Here is a 15,918-nt window from a genome sequence, read left to right as displayed (position 1 = left end):
ACCCTCCCACTCCATGAAGGCATATCGAATCTGCGTGATCTGTCGTTTTGGCTGATCGGTGTTTGTTATGCTACCATATTGAATTCCGGGCAGATGCGACCAGTCTGCTCTCATCGGGTGTCCCAGCTATGTCTGGATGGATCGTTCCTCAGGTAAAGGCCATTCTTCTCCACCTAACAATACCAAGCCATCGCGTCGGCATAAAACAAGACTCGAACCGTATATAGATTCCACGTGCTAACAATTCCAGTTATAGGTCCTATAGGCTGCGCGTTCGCTATTTAACTAACAGTAAGGCGGCGCCTCACGACCGCGGGAACCCAAACCGAACCTTTTCAAGCGGCCGTGTGTACGGCAGCAACACCTCAGATGGGAATACGAATAAGCTCCCCCGATGGAACCGGATTGACGAAATTAAAAATGCGTCTTCCAACCCATATCCACGATTAGCCGTTAGTCCGCAGTCGACAAGCTGCGAACATTTTCGTTCACAGTACAACCATATTCAGCCCAACGAGACACTGGACGATGTGTCCGTGTCTCTATACGGTATGCGTGAAATTGATGAGATACCGATTCAAAATGGAAGATGTGACTTAGACTACTAGGTAGAATAAGATCCCAGCGGACGGCTGGGAGCAAGCTGGTCTTCTTCGATCTCTGGCAGGACGGGCATAAAGTGCAGATTCTGTGCAATCAACGGATTCTCGGGATTACGGGTGTATCTCCGGAGAGATTTCGAGAGTTCTATCATTTGCTACAAAGAGGCGATGTTTACTGTAAGTCCTTCTCGTCTAGAACCACCATTGTTGGTCCACTCGGTTCTGATAGACTTAGCCATCACCGGGAAACCCCATCGAACTGGCAGAGGCGAACTAACGCTCCTTGCCAGCGAGCTGCCAAACCTTTTGTCACCCTGCCTTCACGATGTACCTGTAGATACGAAGGAGCATGCGGTATCTCCGTATGAACGTCACGTTCAATTTCTCGCAGACCCAGGGGTAGCCGATATTCTCCGAGCCAGATCATCTATCGTCCAACATATTCGCAATTTCTTTCTTGAGAGACGGTTTATTGAGGTTAATACCCCCATTATCGCTGCAGCGGCTGGAGGAGCTATTGCCAGGCCCTTTCATACCACTGCTTCTGAATCAATAGAGCAATTGCTAGCTCTGAGAATAGCACCCGAATTATGGCTAAAGCGGCTCATTGTAGGTGGGTTCGATAGGATATTTGAGATCGGGCCTTCGTTCCGAAATGAAGGTGAGTCGGGCGTCCACCAAGAAGTGTTTTTTTAGCTACTAATTCCCGTGGAGGTCTTGATAAAACCCACAATCCTGAATTCACCACTTGTGAATTCTACCAGGCTTTCGCCGACCTGGAGTGCCTGATGCAGATGACCGAGACTTTGTTATCTGGCTTGTCTCAAAATATCCGGGAGTTGAACGAAAAACTAGGCACCCTTCACCCCATATATGTTGATTTCAGTACCCCATTCCGTCGAATAGATTTTGTACCGGCGCTGGAGAGCGCTATGGGACATACCCTCCCTGATTTGAAGTCAGACGGCGCGACTGTGAAGATGGTAGAACTGTTAAACACCATGTCTATTCCTCTTCCCGATCATGTATCACTACCCCGATTATTGGATAAGCTCTGTGCAGAGTATCTCGAGCCTCAGTGCAAGGACCCCACGTTCATCATCAACCACCCAGAGTGTATGTCTCCCCTTTCCAAATCTTATATCCATCCGACCTGCAGTCAAGTCGTCTCGGCCCGCGCGGAGCTATTCGTCGAAGGAAAGGAAGTTGTGAACACGTATGAGGAGGAGAACTCTCCATTTGAGCAAAGAAGGAAGTTCCAGGAACAACTTTCATATCGGGATCCGGAGAATCCCGGGGAGCTCGATGAGAGCTATCTGCAGGCACTCGAATGGGGCCTCCCGCCGACTGGAGGATGGGGTTGCGGTATCGACCGACTGTGCATGTTATTCACTGGTGTCCGGCGGATTGGCGATGTTCTGAGCTTTGGGAATTTGCGAAGCGTGACAAGGCCGCACACATCTGTCTACCCTCGAGAAAGCGGCTCCTAAAGCCTCGGGTGCTCACCTTATTGCCTTCGAGGTCCTGAAAGAAGGAACCACATGGGTAAATGGGGAAGCTTATTGTTAGACGACGGGCCCCGGCCTCCATACATATACCCTCGATTGATGTCAATTTATGACTCGTTACTGTATTATAGATGCCGCGAAGAGGCGGATTGGGAAATACGAATTTCATTTTTTTGATAATCCAACATGTCTCCGGAATCCAAGACGCATCAATGCCACATGAATTGTTCTCGACATCTCCCCAGGGACGGCCCTGATCCATGCCGCCGGGAGGGAAGGCAATCTTTGAAACGCAGCCAAGTCAGGGAGGGCCCGTTTAGTGTGCATTGAGGCCCCACATAATCCATGCGCTATTCAAGTTTGCCATCCTCCTGGAAATCTGCCAAGAGAAGAAATCCATGTCGCATGTGGTTGCGAATAATGCAGCTGCCTTGACAAATATGGAGTGGTGAATGTAATATGCCGGAGGTTGTGCGTTGGATTGTCAAAAGAGGGTATCTCCACCTCATTGTTTGTTCAGGCATCAACTTTGTTGACGAGTCGTCCAGGAGCAACATCCGCCCACAGCTGCGGGTGCAAACAGACTGCCTTGGTTCTTTGTCGGTTGCGCCCACTGGTGTGTTACACTCTTCTCTACTCCGTAGTTCGGGGAAGTGTTCCTAGCAGCCAAGGACGGTAAGCGAGTGGAGACCCGGGAGCTCCCCTCGGCCGGGCTTTCGCCACCGGGGCTTTTGAAATTGCGACCCTCTCGCGGGCTTATGGAGGTTCGAAACTGATAGGCCGTGGAGCCCCTTGGGTGATCCCAGCACAACCAGCAACCAGAAAGAAAAAAAAAAAAAAAAAGATTTAGTATGTTGGGAGGGGCGAAGTGTGTTGACCGGGAATCCTGCCTCTTGTCTTGTATTACCTTTTCCTGCCTTCAGGGGATGCAGCTCTACACAACCCCGTCGTTGCTCCGTATTGTTCCCCATGCTCGGGAAGAGGAGGCTTTCCCCGAGGTGTGAACGCAGGCGGCGTTGATTCGTCACGGGCGCTGATCCCTCCCATCGTGGCTGCGGCGGCCAGAAGGCGGCGGCCGGCTCCCTGCTGTTTGTCCTGTTTGCACCGGCAAGCCATCGCCGTGGAGACCAGATGGCCGCTGTGATTGGCTGCGATGCCGTACTAGCTCTCCACGTGATCTCGCGTGAGTCACCTGCGAAGTTTCGTGTGTCTCGAAATCCAATTTACACGTCGCAGTGCTTGTTTGGCGGCGGCCAGTCGCGTCGCCATCTGCTGCTGTCCACCGCTGAGCAGTTCGCCCAAAAAAAAAAAAAAAGAAAAAAAAAAAGTCTAACTAAAATCCAAGTGCTTCGTACTCCGTATGTAGTCTCCACGGTAGCGTTTGTCGCCTGCTGTGAACGGGATAATCCTTGGGGACTCCGTCGATGCCAAACTATATAAAGAGGGCGCCGCTCTCCCACATGGAAAATGAGAGACTTCTCGAACCCCTGGCTGAAAATTTTCGCTGGACTTCTTCTGGCCAAACCTCAAACACCCAATCAATTTAAATTAGTTTCTGTTAATTTGTGGACTGGTTAGTTATTGTTTGTCTATAAATGAAAGAACAAAAAATTTATTCGAGTCCTCTGTCCTTCTGATACTTAATATAACTTTGGATCAAAAGGGGCCTTTACTTCATCCATCGTACGGCCGTTAATTCGAGGCACTCGACGGAATACACACATATACACGTATCTTGACCACAACAGACTTCCCACATTTAAACGACTCTCAGCCATGTTTGCCAGGCGTCCTTCCCAGTCTCACAGCCGCTCGGAGAGCTTCTCTACCAAATATCGTGCCGGCAAATCGGCCTCTCGGTCGAGGAAGTCGTTCAGAGGAGGAGAGCCACCTGCGATCTTGAAGCGACCAGAAAAAGGACAGAAACCGGAGAGCCCGATTAATAGGTAAGTTCCGGCGACTCAAATACATCGGCTTTCGTCTCGTGATGACCTAACTACTAATGGCTCTCGCTCCCGTTGCTAGCAATCTAACATCCGCCATAGTCACTATCTGCGTTGGACCCGAACAGCGTCTCTTCGCTGCCCATGAAGAAATCCTATCCGTCTCACCTTTCTTTTCGTCCTGTTGCCGCGGCCAGTTCCTTGAAGGTGGAAATAAACGTATAAACCTGCCCAAGGAACAACCGGAGGTCCTCTCTTCGATCCTCGAATACCTTTATAAAGGAGATTACTTTCCTCGTTTAATACATAATAAGCGGAGAAATACCTGGGAGTTGGAAAACGGAGTAAACGAGAACGGTGCTCCGGTAACTGCTGAGACGACAATCATCAATCAGGCTGATGGAGCCACGATATTGAAGGATACTGCTATCTAGTACGTCGTGCCTTTCTTTTCTTTTCCTTTCTTATTTCTTTTTTTAAGGCTGGAAACTAATGACTACTGAACAGCTGTGCAGCCGACCGATATGGGCTCTCTGAACTGAAACGCCTTGCCCTCCGAAAGCAAGGTCTCCAGTCTGCCATTCAATGTAGCACTATCTTATCAAGCGCTCGCTACGCCTATGCACACACGCCCGATACTGACTCCAAACTACGTGCTCATTACCTTGCATTAATAATCCGAAGTCGATCAACATTTAAGCGCAGTGGCACAATGCAAATGGAAATGGAGGCCGGTGGGAAATTATTCTTCGACCTTTTTGTCGCCATGTGCAACCACATGGTAAGTTCATCCTTTCTCTCCCTACTTTACAAGGGTTATTCGTTACTAAATCCTTTCAACCTTATCCAGGACGATATCACCGGCTCCTCCAAGTCCCCCTTCTCCCGCTAATTACGTCTTGGATCGACCCTTAATACTCCCATATGCGTTAATAAATAACCGATAGACCACATTTCTCCGCTCTGGCCTGCTTCATATTCCACGCCACTCATCCCGGAACGCACAGCCGCGCGGCCTCACCTCACCCTAAACCTTTCTCTATGAGGAGCACCTCCTCTCCGTACCTTGCAAAATACAGAACTGTATTCTAATATGATACCCGAAAGTTGATCACTTCGACATACCGATTATACACAATTTTCGACCGCGAAACCCGTCAACAAATGAATAGGAAAACGGAATGGCCCTGGAGGCCTTTTAATGTTTTACATTTTTCTTTTACCAGACGACAAGGTCGTGGGCATGGTAGCCCACGGCCATATTTTCTTGTATTATATATTATATTTAATTCTTTTCTTCAGTTTTCGTTTCCCTCTCTTTTTTATCATTCTATTATTATCATTATTATTTTTAGTTCAACTTCAGCCTCTCACGCACGAAAGATGGTATGTGGCACTGTTCGAAGCATTATGTATTTTCTTTTGATCTGCTTGAGTTTTCTTATATTTTAATATCATATACCCCGGGGGGGTTTGGCTGCTCATTTCTATATCCCACCTCATATTTTGTTGCTTTCAATCCTTTCTACAAAGGCAAGTCAACCCTCTGATTTGTGAACACTACACTACGTCGTTCTACATTCTATATCCTACACCCCTTTTTTCCAGCGCATCATACTCTATTCTATCACTGGTCTATCATATTAACCCCTTCCTTTGATACTCCTCTTGTTGGAGCCCCAACATGTTCTCTTTTGAAAGAAAAGGCTCTGAAGATATTGATCTCTGTGCTTTTGTGTCAGAGCCTGCTAGGGGCAAATAAAATGTCTATCCTGCCCCCCTCTTGTTAGATTACCGCAAATTGTGCATTCTCCTATTGCAGATGTGTACTTCTGTTTTGAAACTGTTTTTAGTGTTGGGACAGGCACTACTGGGAGACTGTGAATGAAGTTTTGAGAGATTTTAGAAGGCTGAGCTGCTGTTTATCAAAGATGAGTTAAAAGTGATAACAACATTAGAAATAGAAACCAGAGGAGGATGGCTAGATTACGTAGAGTACAATCAGAGTTTTGTCGGAGTTGGATGAAGGTTTGTAATTGCATGTTTCGCGAGGCGCTCCTGATAATTATGCCTTGTTTGGGCGACTAAGACGAAACACCCCTTCATTATCTGTTGAGGCTTAAAACAGAACACTCCAGGAATGTCAGCCTTCTCCTATCAGAAGTGACACTGCCAGTGTTTCGTATGAGAGCGTAGTGGTACGTGAAAGATTCTGATATATCTATCATGAGCTCATAATGCGGACCTCCATTTTGGACATAGACAAATCATGTCTGCTCTTGAGGGCACACCAAGGAAGCTGCTTCAGAAAACTTGGGACGAAAATGCCAACTCATACACCTGTTCCTGGGAAAGCAATACCTCCCTTGCTGAGAACAATAATACCACGGTCTCGAGCTATGTATCCTTTCATCAGGTTCTATGTAGCAAGGCAATTAGCTTCTATAGTCTACTTCAACAGGCCCGGTTTGTGAAAGAATTGTCAGGTGCTGCCTCTCACCTTGTATATTAGATTCGACAAATAACATTCGACCTGATCGATTTCTGCCCTTAGCTTGTTCGGCGTAAGTTTCTCTTCCCCTTCGCTTTCCTTCGCATCATCTTTCGATAGGCTTCCCACAGAGTGTGTCCTCAGTCGTATGGCTGCCACAAATTCTATGACAGGCACACGCGTTCTCCTAATTGGTGGCATACCAGGCGTAGGCGGGTCAAAACCACCGGCAATGAACACTTTTCTGAACAAGTTGCGCACCGCTATATCACGCCCTCTTTCTAGTGGGAGATAAATCATCCGTTTGGTAAATGCGTCGCCACCAGCTGCGATGGCAGCGTCGAAACCCGGAAGGTCTCCCTTTCGAATGCACTCACAGAGTGGACGGAATAATGCTTCTAGGCGAGGAAAGGGTGCTAGAAGGCGCTTCGAGGGTAGAGTGTGGGTTGTAACGAGGTGACATGGTATGAGATAGGTAAGGATAAACCTGGGGTATATTAGAGATAAATAGCAGATAGAGGACGCTACAAAGGAGGAAGTACTCTTTATTCTTCACAGCATCTTTGTGGCATAGGTTCCAGGCATACGTCAGATGTTCCTCCGCCTATAGGTATTAAAACCCTAAGTTAGGGCGACAAAACATGTACCTCTGCTAGGGCTGTATCAGCGTACCTCTTTGTAAGCTTCCTCTAAGAAAAATATTACTCCAAGGTAGTATTTGAATGTGACAATATGGGATTTAGGGAATGCTGTAAGCGGGGGCATATCGGCTTGCGAGGCATCCATCGCGTGCAGCAAACTCTTACAAGACGACACGGTGCCAAGCTACAAGGTCTAATGTTAGAAACGGAGCATAACATATTATGTTTTTCCTCGTACCTTAAAATATGTCTTGAAAGACAGATTGACGGTGTTATAAACTCCCCATTTACGAGACTCCTCAATTGGCGCCCTGTTACCTCAGCTCAGGATCCTATAAACACCAAACACGTAAGAAAAAGGAGTACTCCAACCGTACCTGTCATGAAGGCAGAGCGTAAACATCCGATTGATGATCCGCGATGCTTCTTCCAAATTTTTATGCTTATGCACATCCGAGACCACATCTTCCTGGAAATCACTTTTCGAGGCCTCGGGGTTTGCTTCGGTCTGTGCATCGGCCTTGATGGCAAATATCCGAAGATATCTACCCGTAACATATAGACATGGTAGTGTCCAAGCTTGAAACCCGCAGCTGGAGTAACCCTTGATTACCAGACTGGCCACTTCTTTCCAGCAAACAAAAACACGGTTCCAGGACGCTTTGTTGGGATTTTCTTCGAATTTCACAAGCTCTCCGGCTGTCTTCCAAAAGGCCACAAATATATCGGTCCAGGCATTTGCTTCAAGTTTAGGGAGCTTTGTGCCTGTGGACCGATCATCAAGAAGGGCATATCGGATGTCTAAAGTAGCATTTGTGGAATTGGTAAAGTGGTAGAAAGAGTACAGTCGATCAGGGTCAGCGGGGGTATCAATAGGCGTAATCACATCGGCCAACGCTGAACCCGAGCCACTGAATTGGGCGTCTTTGAACTTTGCAAATAGTGTCGTCATAGTTGCGGTTAGTCCATCAAGTTTAGCTAGGAGATAAATACCGGAAAGCTACTCCTTCACGCAAACCATTTTTTGCTGAGCACAATCTCGCTGCTCCATGGCAGTTGTGAGGCAATCTTCATGCGGGAAGGTTTGGCTTGACGATAAGGTTCCGATAAGCAGAGCGGAGTCTTGGCAACCCAGTCCTAATTTGGACTAGCTCCGGTGCTGTGCTTGGTTAAGCGAAACCCACAGCCCTAGCACAACAAAGTCGACAATTCTCGATCTTGGGAGTTCGCGGACGGTTCAGCAATCAACGACACGACAGCACAATCCTCTCAAAGTAAGTTGCTCCATGGAAATGTTTTGGGCTAGATACTAACATTATCGCTAGATGGGTAAGTTTTGCTTTTCATTTCAACGTTTTCGCGTCCTAGCATTCTCCGTGTCTTTTTGGTCAGCCGCAAGAATTTCAAGTCGGAGAAGAGCAATCGCATAATTGGCAGACAAATCGAGGGTTTTCCGCAGGATTGCAAAAATTTCCGAGCGTTTTCATTTTTAAATCCGTTTTGAAGCCGAGAAGCGAAGTGTGAAATTTACAGCCAAAGATCGCCGATTAGACATTCAAGAATGCCGCATCCGATTTTGTCTCAGGAAGTTGATCTGCGCGGATTCTGATGATATGATATGTAGGGCGTCTCAACGAATACCAGGTCATCGCGCGCCACCTGCCCACCGAGGCAAACCCAACCCCCAAGCTGTTTCGCATGAGGATTTTCGCGCCCAACACCGTCGTCGCTAAGTCCAGGTTCTGGTACTTCTTGATGAAGCTCCGAAAGGTGAAGAAGGCCAATGGCGAGATTGTCAGCATCAACCAGGTACGTGGGAGGCCTTGGCTATGAAACGCCATTCGCTATCATTTGCAGGCGTTTATTCTAAGATTTCATATTTTCCTCCCTTTAGATCCACGAGAAGCGCCCGATGAAGGTCAAGAACTTTGGTATCTGGATCAGATACGACTCCCGCTCCGGAACACACAACATGTACAAAGAATTCCGCGAGATGTCCCGAACCGACGCCGTTGAATCTTTATACCAGGACATGGCTGCCCGTCACCGTGCCCGATTCAGCTCTATTCATGTATGCCGAATCCCCGCAACATGCCGATAGCATAGATAGGAGAATACTAACCGAAACGCATCAGATCATCAAAGTTGTTGAAATCGACAACAAAGAGCTTGTTCGCCGCCCTTACATCAAACAGCTTCTCACCAAGGACCTCAAATTCCCTCTTCCTCACCGTGTCTCCAAGCCACAAGGCAAGAGAGTCTTCGCTGCCTCCAGACCATCCACATTCGCATAAAGAGGATATCGGGGGGTTTTTCCTTTTCAGCGGTGGAAGGTTCAAAAGTGAAGATGGAGTCTGAGTTTCACTGCATTTATGTGACTGCAGGTTATAGCCAGGACCATGCATAATGAGTCTTTAATGCAGCTTCTGCCAGCAATTGTAACCAATAGGGGTTAGATGGCTACGATATTCATTCTCCAGCTTATGAACGCAATTTTTTCCAATTTATTATGTTCGGAAAGCTGCACATTGCTTGGGATTCTTGTGTTGTGTTCAGTGTGTAGGTTCTGTCTCCTGCCAGGTAAATTCGAGGCCTTCTAGTGTCCTCGGGTTTATCGCAAATGCAGCCAGGAGTATTAGTTATAACACCACAAAGTCCTTCCAGTTTTTGTGTGCCCCCTACGAGTCCTCCGCCTATCAAAATCCATCATCAACTCCTAGATCCGAATTGGAACTACAAAACTGAAATGTAGAATTATGTCACCTATTCGAATTTGTTGTTTATCAGATACTTGACTGTTATCACTATGGACTGTCGGCATTTAGCCACTCTTAAAAGCCCAGCTCGTCCGCAGGAAGCTGTTGCTCCTTGCTTTTTCTTTGTTAATGGCCCAAAATTAATTTGCGAACCGCTTCACCCTGCGTCACCTCCGTATCCTCTTATCCAATTCCTCATTCCCTTCTGTCCGTCTCCGGCGTTTGCCCATAAACTTCTTGAACCATTCAACGGCGACCTTTCCATTCATGATCTCCGAAGAAAACTGCTTCTCGGCACTACCTATGGGCTTCAAGGTACAAGTCTAGATCAGGCGCCATGAACAATACTCCACTCATGCGTCGTACACTCAAAACGCGACACACACGGTGACGAGCGGCATAGACGGTTCCACCAGTGAGAATCAAGGTGCACCATCCGCAGAGCACGAAAAGCCAAGTGCCCGGTGCAGATGGGGACTTGACTTCCAAACTGACCGTACCGTCCTGGAAGATGATTGAGAATGTTCCATTATCCGTGTAAACACCGCAACCATTCGGGCCGTCTGGTTCGGTGGTTGCCGGGGTGTAGTCGCGGAGACGGAAGTTGAGATTCATCTACTTGTGAAAGCGCCTCGATTCTCATATCGCTGCGCCACTTTCAACAATGAGAGGGATACAACGAAAGGAGAGTATCAAACCACGCAAATGTTTAAACGGCAAAAACCAAAATCCAAGGTGTCTTTGGGAGTTTAAGTGCTAGCCCCTTCATGATAGTCATGCATTCGTTAGCGTCAACGCTCGGAAGACGACGTCGGGCAAAAATCGTTGCCGGCTTTGTCAGCGAAGCCGTGATAACGTCATCTGGTTGCTGGATAACTAACTAAGTTTCGTTTTTCCCGCGTCCAATTCCATGCTCGAACTTCATTTAATCATCCTTAACACGACAATTGAGCGCACTCTTCACATCAACGCTCAAAGGCCATTATGTTCGCCAGATTAATGTTCAGAACCTGCAGGCCTGCAGGCCAAGTACGTAGTATCCAAAGTACAGTTGCTTCCATTGAGACTAGGGCCTGACTGACACTTCGTGTTTACTATAGGCAATTCGCAAATATGCCTCCGAAGCCTCCCCAAAGCCGTCGTCAAACGCTCCACTCTATGGCGGTCTTGCCCTTGCTGCCGGAGGCGCATACTACTACTGGCAGCGACAGCAATCCCCGCAAGCTTTGGAGGCTGCGCTCAAGGAGCGATCGAAAGTCTTCGTTGGTGGGGACCAAGGCTGGGTGGATTTGAAGCTCGCCGGGATTGAGACGCTGAGCCACAACGTGAAGAGATTTCGTTTTGAATTTCCAGATCCAGAGTCTATCTCGGGACTGCATATTGCATGTATGTTGAAACTCAATTGCTGGCTTTTCACGGTTTGCTAATAAGTACTTTCTGGACGGAAGCCGCTCTTTTAACAAAGTACAAGGGCCCAAAAGATGAGAAGCCAACCATCCGTCCCTATACTCCCGTTAGCGAAGAAGGTAGGAACCGGATTATGTATCATTGGGCTACGTATTGTACTGACAATCCCCTCAGAACAACCCGGATACCTGGATCTCGTCGTTAAGCAGTATCCCAACGGCCCCATGTCCACCCACTTGCACAACATGGCCGTCGGTCAACAGCTTTCTTTCAAAGGGCCCATTCCTAAATACCCTTGGGAAGAAAACAAGCACGATCATATTTGCATGATCGCCGGCGGTACCGGAATCACTCCCATGTACCAAATCATTCGCAAAATCTTCAACAACCCCAATGACAAAACCAAAGTTACACTCGTCTTTGGCAATATTACAGAGGAAGACATCCTCCTGAAAAAAGAGTTGGATATCTTGGAGAACACCTATCCCCGACGCTTCCGTGCGTTTTATCTTCTTGACAAGCCTCCAGCTGGCTGGACTCAGGGAACCGGCTACGTCACCAAGGAGTTGTTGAAGACTGTCTTGCCCGAACCCAAGACCGAGAATATCAAGATCTTCGTTTGCGGACCCCCCGGAATGTACAAAGCCGTCAGTGGACCAAAGAACAGTCCCAAAGACCAGGGGGAGCTCACTGGTCTCTTGAAGGAGCTTGGGTACGACAAGGATCAAGTCTACAAGTTCTAGATTTCCACCCTTGAGTACGGAGTACAGAGTATGTTATATAGATTCACTTGCCTCTTGAATACCTACGTGACCTGTTCATAGAATAGCGGTGCAAGGTGAATAAAGTATTATATGTATTAGTACGTGTCTAGCATAGAATGTTTCGGAAGGAATTTGCTAGTATTCTGGATGTATACCATTCGTAACATATAGAGAAATCTCAGCCATTAGCTCCTGTGCTGTGATTTATTATGGAGTACCACCTGACTGCGCAGTAGACCTTTGAATGACATGTCAATTTAGTCAATCCTCAGAGCCGCCGCGCGTGACCGGCGTCGGCAACACTAAAAGGTTTGACATTCAATTTGAATTCAATCAGAACATGCTTCAAAGATATCCTTCATAACTAGGGAGATACTTCATCATATCGGCCCAATGATAGCCTACGGTGGAGCATAATGAAAAGGTAAGGGAATCATAGATAATTGACGAAGATTTCCAATTAACATTCCATGCCAGCGCAAAAGATCTGTCTCACCCAAGCTTTCTGAAAGCAAGTATTTTGCCTGCCTAGCTGTCTTGCGATGATAGTGTAGCAGGTTTGTGCCAAAACATTGTTAATGTGCTGCATAACCTTTTTCATTGGCCCTGGAACATTCTTGATGGGCACAACAAGGCCCAATCAATGGGACATTCTGAGGATGCAGTTTTAAACCTTCCTGTGACTGTCTCTCTCGGAGCTGTAAAGGCCTTAGATATGTTGAAACGCTCTTAGTGTTGACTTTCAATGGTGTGCACGAAAGTGCCCACTGATATAGATTTGTTGGAGATCTTCTGATAGAGAATGGTCGCAGATGTTCTTATGGGTTTCTCTTTATGGAGTTCATCTAAGTAAACCTGACCCTGGTGAATGCTAGAAAAAAATCTCACTATAGATTTGTGTGAGAGGCTGAGCCAAATGTCAGCATGACAAGGATGATGTTAAAGCAGACCATTTTGTAGATATGGTTTGCATATAATCAAGCAACACAGCCATAGGACGTAGGCTGGTCCATCAGTATAATCACATTCAAAATAATTGGCAATGTGATATTTGCGCCTGGAAAGGGTATATCCATCTTGACCATTAAGAAGCAAGCAACAACAGTCACACTGCCGGCAAAATTAGCGGTTTCTTCAAGGAGTTGTGGCCGATGTAAAAGTGTGTAGCCAGAGCAAAGTTTGTACCATTACATTGGTTTTCAAAAGAAGGTGCTCAAAGTAGAGGTGAACTGCTTAACAAAACCAGGGAGACAAGCAGAAGTGTCTAAAGATAGGAGATTCTCCTGTTTATAGTTCATAGCAGATATCAAGTACGCTAGGAAGCCTAAGGATAACTCTAATAGAGCTTATTCTTAAGTGGTAGCAATTCCTTATTGATTTGGCACCGATATCATTGCGGGACAAAGGATATATTGCTCTGCATTGTATTTAACTCCCCCTAGGTGTGTGATATCGGGCAAAACACCAGCCAGTTTGAATTTTAAAATAAATGACATGCCTTAAAAAAAAGGTAACGAATCAAAGATGACAGTTGGATGTCCTGCTAAGATGTTATGGAATCATCTTTGGCTGCTCCTTGCTGTCCATGAATAGTCAGGCGATTTGGAATAATTAACCCGGCTGTGGGGCTTAGAGTCCTCGCTTCACAGCTGATGATTGATTGCTGTGTGTGAGGCGCTTCGGCCTTGCAACCCCTTCAGCATCGCAGTTAGAGATATCCCGATGGATGGGAAGTACGCGTTGATGGTCGAGATGAGTTTACTTATTGAAAATGGGGCTAGAAGCTGTTGTTCGAAGAGTGATTAATGCTACCAAGGGTTGGTTAAAGGGCAAAATGTATGTACCTGAGTACAGTTTTCGATTGGAGGAGCCAGGAGCCGGTAAAATATTGTTTGATGGTGAGAAACGGCTGAACTCCAGGTGGTAAAGCGGGCTGTTCAAAACTCAGTCCAATGCTTGGTACGTGACCCAAATTGGTCTCATCTCTTTTGGTAAGGATTGAATAGACTCTGTGGCAAATTGCCAATATATCGCTATGCTTGATAGAAACTTGTCACTATGCATGGTAGTCCCGCAATATGACAAGGGTCAACTTGCGTTCCATGCACCAAGGACATCCGTGATGGCACTCATTCAGTTTCCTGATTGATGGCTGGGTTTCTCCCAATAGTATGGAGGAAGTGTTTGTACTTACTGCCTGCATAAGAAGCGGAGGTCTCATTGAGTCACTTCACGCGCTTTGTTATGCCTTTGCCATCCTGTGCACTTCGCCCATTGATTTAGGCAAGAACACTGCAAATCTGGTCCATTGGCCAAGAACTTTGCACAACGGATGTACTGTAAATAGGCTGATTTCTTGTTTAGAGGATAGTATAAATAAGTAGGCGATGAAAAGGTGAATGTAGTATGGTGATTTATTTTTGTCAAGTTCCTTTGCTGCTCCTGAATGTGTTGTTGATGACATAGTCATGGCATCACCCTAGAGCTTGAGATACTTTGCTTATCAGGGCTGCTCTTGGTCATAAGAAGATGTAAATCTCCACCAAGCAATGTTGGTAAGGAAAGCCAACTCATTTCCCAGATGCATAAAGGGTAGGGAGGGGAGAGTAAAAGAGGGTGGGATCCCTATTGTAACTTTGCATCGAGTCATTAGCAGTGCAACAGCTGCATGTGGGGGTGAATAAAAGTGAAGATATGCAGTCTCAAAGACAACCCACTTCACATTAAATGCAAAACTCAAGGAGTTGTCTCCACCTCAAGATAGTTCGCAGCAATAGCAGTCCCACTCCGAGTCCTCTCGGTGGTGGCCTGGAGAACACAGCCCCAAGCGGCTCCTGAAGAAGCAAATGCAAGGGTCAACCCGATCCCGTGGATTGTTTCCAGGTTCGAGATTGTTCAGGTGGTAAATCATGGCCCTCGGTGTAGCCCCTAGTGTCTGAGATGAACACAATTGTTGAAATTCAAGACTTTTTTTCATTGGTCTTGTTGTCGTTTCTCATAATGAATATGAGCATTGTTTTTTGACCCAACCAGCACACATTTCCCCAATAATCGAGCTTCGGGCACGGTTGCTTACGCTCTAAGTCGAGAGGGGGCGCCAAAGGAGAGGACAGGCAAAAATACCACGTCAGTGTGTGAGGTGCATCATTGACAACAGACTGAGGACTGTCTGATTTTAGCTACGGAGGTACCGGGCTAGAGCATAAGCAAACACTTGTTTATGGCCCCAGCCAGGCCCATTTTGCAGCTCACAAGCCGCTCAACGCCCCCGGAGTGGAGAAAAGGTAAGGATGTTGAGTTAGCAGTGGACACAGTCGCATTTTTTTTAACCTCTACCTTAGGCTTTATAGTATTTATTTTTTTTCCTGGTTTTTGGTACAAAGGGTAGCAACAGTCCGATATGGTGTAGAGGTAACATCGCTGTCTCTCAAGTAGGTCACAGCAGCCCCGGGTTCGATTCCCGGTGTCGGAATTTACTTTTTATTCACGGCTTTTTTTCTTGGTCCTTACTCCGTACTCCATACTTCGTATGCTTGGATTACGCGGGAACAGTTAAATACAGCACCATATCTGCTTACATTCTAACTTCAAGTTCTTACTCCTTACACTATGGGGAGGGAACATAGGGGGTCTCTTCGGCTCTCGATGGGTCAAGTGGACAGTGTTTGGTGGTTGGAAACGGCATTTCAGCAGGCATTTCACACAAGCTTTTATGTCGCGCAGTGGTTAGACGACAAGCGTGGAAGCCCACTAAACTTATGTTTGCGGGTGTTGCAGCCCCTGAGCCGCGTACCGCTGGGAGCCTG

The 15,918-nt window shown here is 46.9% G+C and overlaps 6 protein-coding genes and 1 non-coding gene across 8 annotated transcripts; 5 read left to right on the top strand and 2 right to left on the bottom strand.

The window, feature by feature from the left end:
• The first annotated feature begins 31 nt into the window (after positions 1–31).
• Positions 32–3,065, top strand: D8B26_000563 (uncharacterized protein). Its single transcript, XM_003071367.2, has 5 exons — positions 32–152; positions 257–549; positions 609–779; positions 838–1,263; positions 1,317–3,065. Exons 1-5 carry the CDS (start codon positions 94–96, stop codon positions 2,090–2,092), a joined length of 1,725 nt encoding a protein of 574 aa, XP_003071413.1. The 5' UTR covers positions 32–93; the 3' UTR covers positions 2,093–3,065.
• Positions 3,066–3,814: 749 nt separating this feature from the next.
• On the top strand, positions 3,815–5,262 carry D8B26_000562 (uncharacterized protein). The gene is made up of 4 exons (XM_066123266.1): positions 3,815–4,056; positions 4,136–4,486; positions 4,561–4,834; positions 4,904–5,262. Exons 1-4 carry the CDS (start codon positions 3,887–3,889, stop codon positions 4,943–4,945), a joined length of 837 nt encoding a protein of 278 aa, XP_065979340.1. The 5' UTR covers positions 3,815–3,886; the 3' UTR covers positions 4,946–5,262.
• A 987-nt stretch (positions 5,263–6,249) lies between these two features.
• Positions 6,250–8,137, bottom strand: CSN12 (COP9 signalosome (CSN) subunit; the record flags this gene model as incomplete). The annotated part of the gene is made up of 6 exons (XM_003071365.2): positions 6,250–6,472; positions 6,554–7,031; positions 7,087–7,148; positions 7,217–7,369; positions 7,424–7,496; positions 7,563–8,137. The coding sequence occupies 6 exons, from the start codon at positions 8,135–8,137 to the stop codon at positions 6,386–6,388; spliced, it is 1,428 nt and encodes a 475-aa protein (XP_003071411.2). The 3' UTR covers positions 6,250–6,385.
• A 19-nt stretch (positions 8,138–8,156) lies between these two features.
• Positions 8,157–9,894, top strand: RPL20_1 (60S ribosomal protein L20). Of its 2 annotated transcripts, XM_066123264.1 has the most exons (5): positions 8,388–8,459; positions 8,511–8,514; positions 8,810–8,994; positions 9,080–9,256; positions 9,321–9,894. In XM_066123264.1, the coding sequence occupies exons 2-5, from the start codon at positions 8,511–8,513 to the stop codon at positions 9,477–9,479; spliced, it is 525 nt and encodes a 174-aa protein (XP_065979338.1). In that variant the 5' UTR covers positions 8,388–8,459; the 3' UTR covers positions 9,480–9,894. The 2 variants fall into 2 exon arrangements, with proteins under 2 accessions (XP_065979339.1, XP_065979338.1); XM_066123265.1 differs by having other exon boundaries at positions 8,157–8,514.
• Positions 9,895–10,108: 214 nt separating this feature from the next.
• On the bottom strand, positions 10,109–10,556 carry D8B26_000559 (uncharacterized protein; the record flags this gene model as incomplete). Its single annotated transcript, XM_066123263.1, has 2 exons — positions 10,109–10,264; positions 10,326–10,556. The coding sequence occupies 2 exons, from the start codon at positions 10,554–10,556 to the stop codon at positions 10,109–10,111; spliced, it is 387 nt and encodes a 128-aa protein (XP_065979337.1).
• A 323-nt stretch (positions 10,557–10,879) lies between these two features.
• Positions 10,880–12,243, top strand: MCR1 (NADH-cytochrome b5 reductase). The gene is made up of 4 exons (XM_003071363.2): positions 10,880–10,970; positions 11,042–11,327; positions 11,390–11,467; positions 11,523–12,243. Exons 1-4 carry the CDS (start codon positions 10,926–10,928, stop codon positions 12,089–12,091), a joined length of 978 nt encoding a protein of 325 aa, XP_003071409.2. The 5' UTR covers positions 10,880–10,925; the 3' UTR covers positions 12,092–12,243.
• Positions 12,244–15,506: 3,263 nt separating this feature from the next.
• On the top strand, positions 15,507–15,584 carry D8B26_000557. The gene has a single exon. It is a non-coding gene; the product is annotated as a tRNA-Glu (tRNA).
• Positions 15,585–15,918: the final 334 nt, after the last annotated feature.

Source organism: Coccidioides posadasii, chromosome 1 (assembly GCF_018416015.2).
Source record: "Coccidioides posadasii str. Silveira chromosome 1, complete sequence".
Lineage (NCBI taxonomy): Eukaryota > Fungi > Ascomycota > Eurotiomycetes > Onygenales > Onygenaceae > Coccidioides > Coccidioides posadasii.
This window is presented reverse-complemented; position numbering and strand designations above follow the sequence as displayed.

Coding starts and splice junctions, on each gene's coding strand:
- D8B26_000563 (XM_003071367.2), top strand. CDS start 94: ATGCGACCAGTCTGCTCTCATCGGGTGTCCCAGCTATGTCTGGATGGA. Junction 153..256: donor CTGGATGGATCGTTCCTCAG/GTAAAGGCCATT, acceptor TTCCAGTTATAG/GTCCTATAGGCTGCGCGTTC. Junction 1,264..1,316: donor GCCTTCGTTCCGAAATGAAG/GTGAGTCGGGCG, acceptor ATTCCCGTGGAG/GTCTTGATAAAACCCACAAT.
- D8B26_000562 (XM_066123266.1), top strand. CDS start 3,887: ATGTTTGCCAGGCGTCCTTCCCAGTCTCACAGCCGCTCGGAGAGCTTC. Junction 4,057..4,135: donor CCGGAGAGCCCGATTAATAG/GTAAGTTCCGGC, acceptor TCCCGTTGCTAG/CAATCTAACATCCGCCATAG. Junction 4,835..4,903: donor TCGCCATGTGCAACCACATG/GTAAGTTCATCC, acceptor AACCTTATCCAG/GACGATATCACCGGCTCCTC.
- RPL20_1 (XM_066123265.1), top strand. Junction 8,995..9,079: donor AGATTGTCAGCATCAACCAG/GTACGTGGGAGG, acceptor TCCTCCCTTTAG/ATCCACGAGAAGCGCCCGAT. Junction 9,257..9,320: donor CCCGATTCAGCTCTATTCAT/GTATGCCGAATC, acceptor GAAACGCATCAG/ATCATCAAAGTTGTTGAAAT.
- MCR1 (XM_003071363.2), top strand. CDS start 10,926: ATGTTCGCCAGATTAATGTTCAGAACCTGCAGGCCTGCAGGCCAA. Junction 10,971..11,041: donor CCTGCAGGCCTGCAGGCCAA/GTACGTAGTATC, acceptor TGTTTACTATAG/GCAATTCGCAAATATGCCTC. Junction 11,468..11,522: donor TACTCCCGTTAGCGAAGAAG/GTAGGAACCGGA, acceptor CAATCCCCTCAG/AACAACCCGGATACCTGGAT.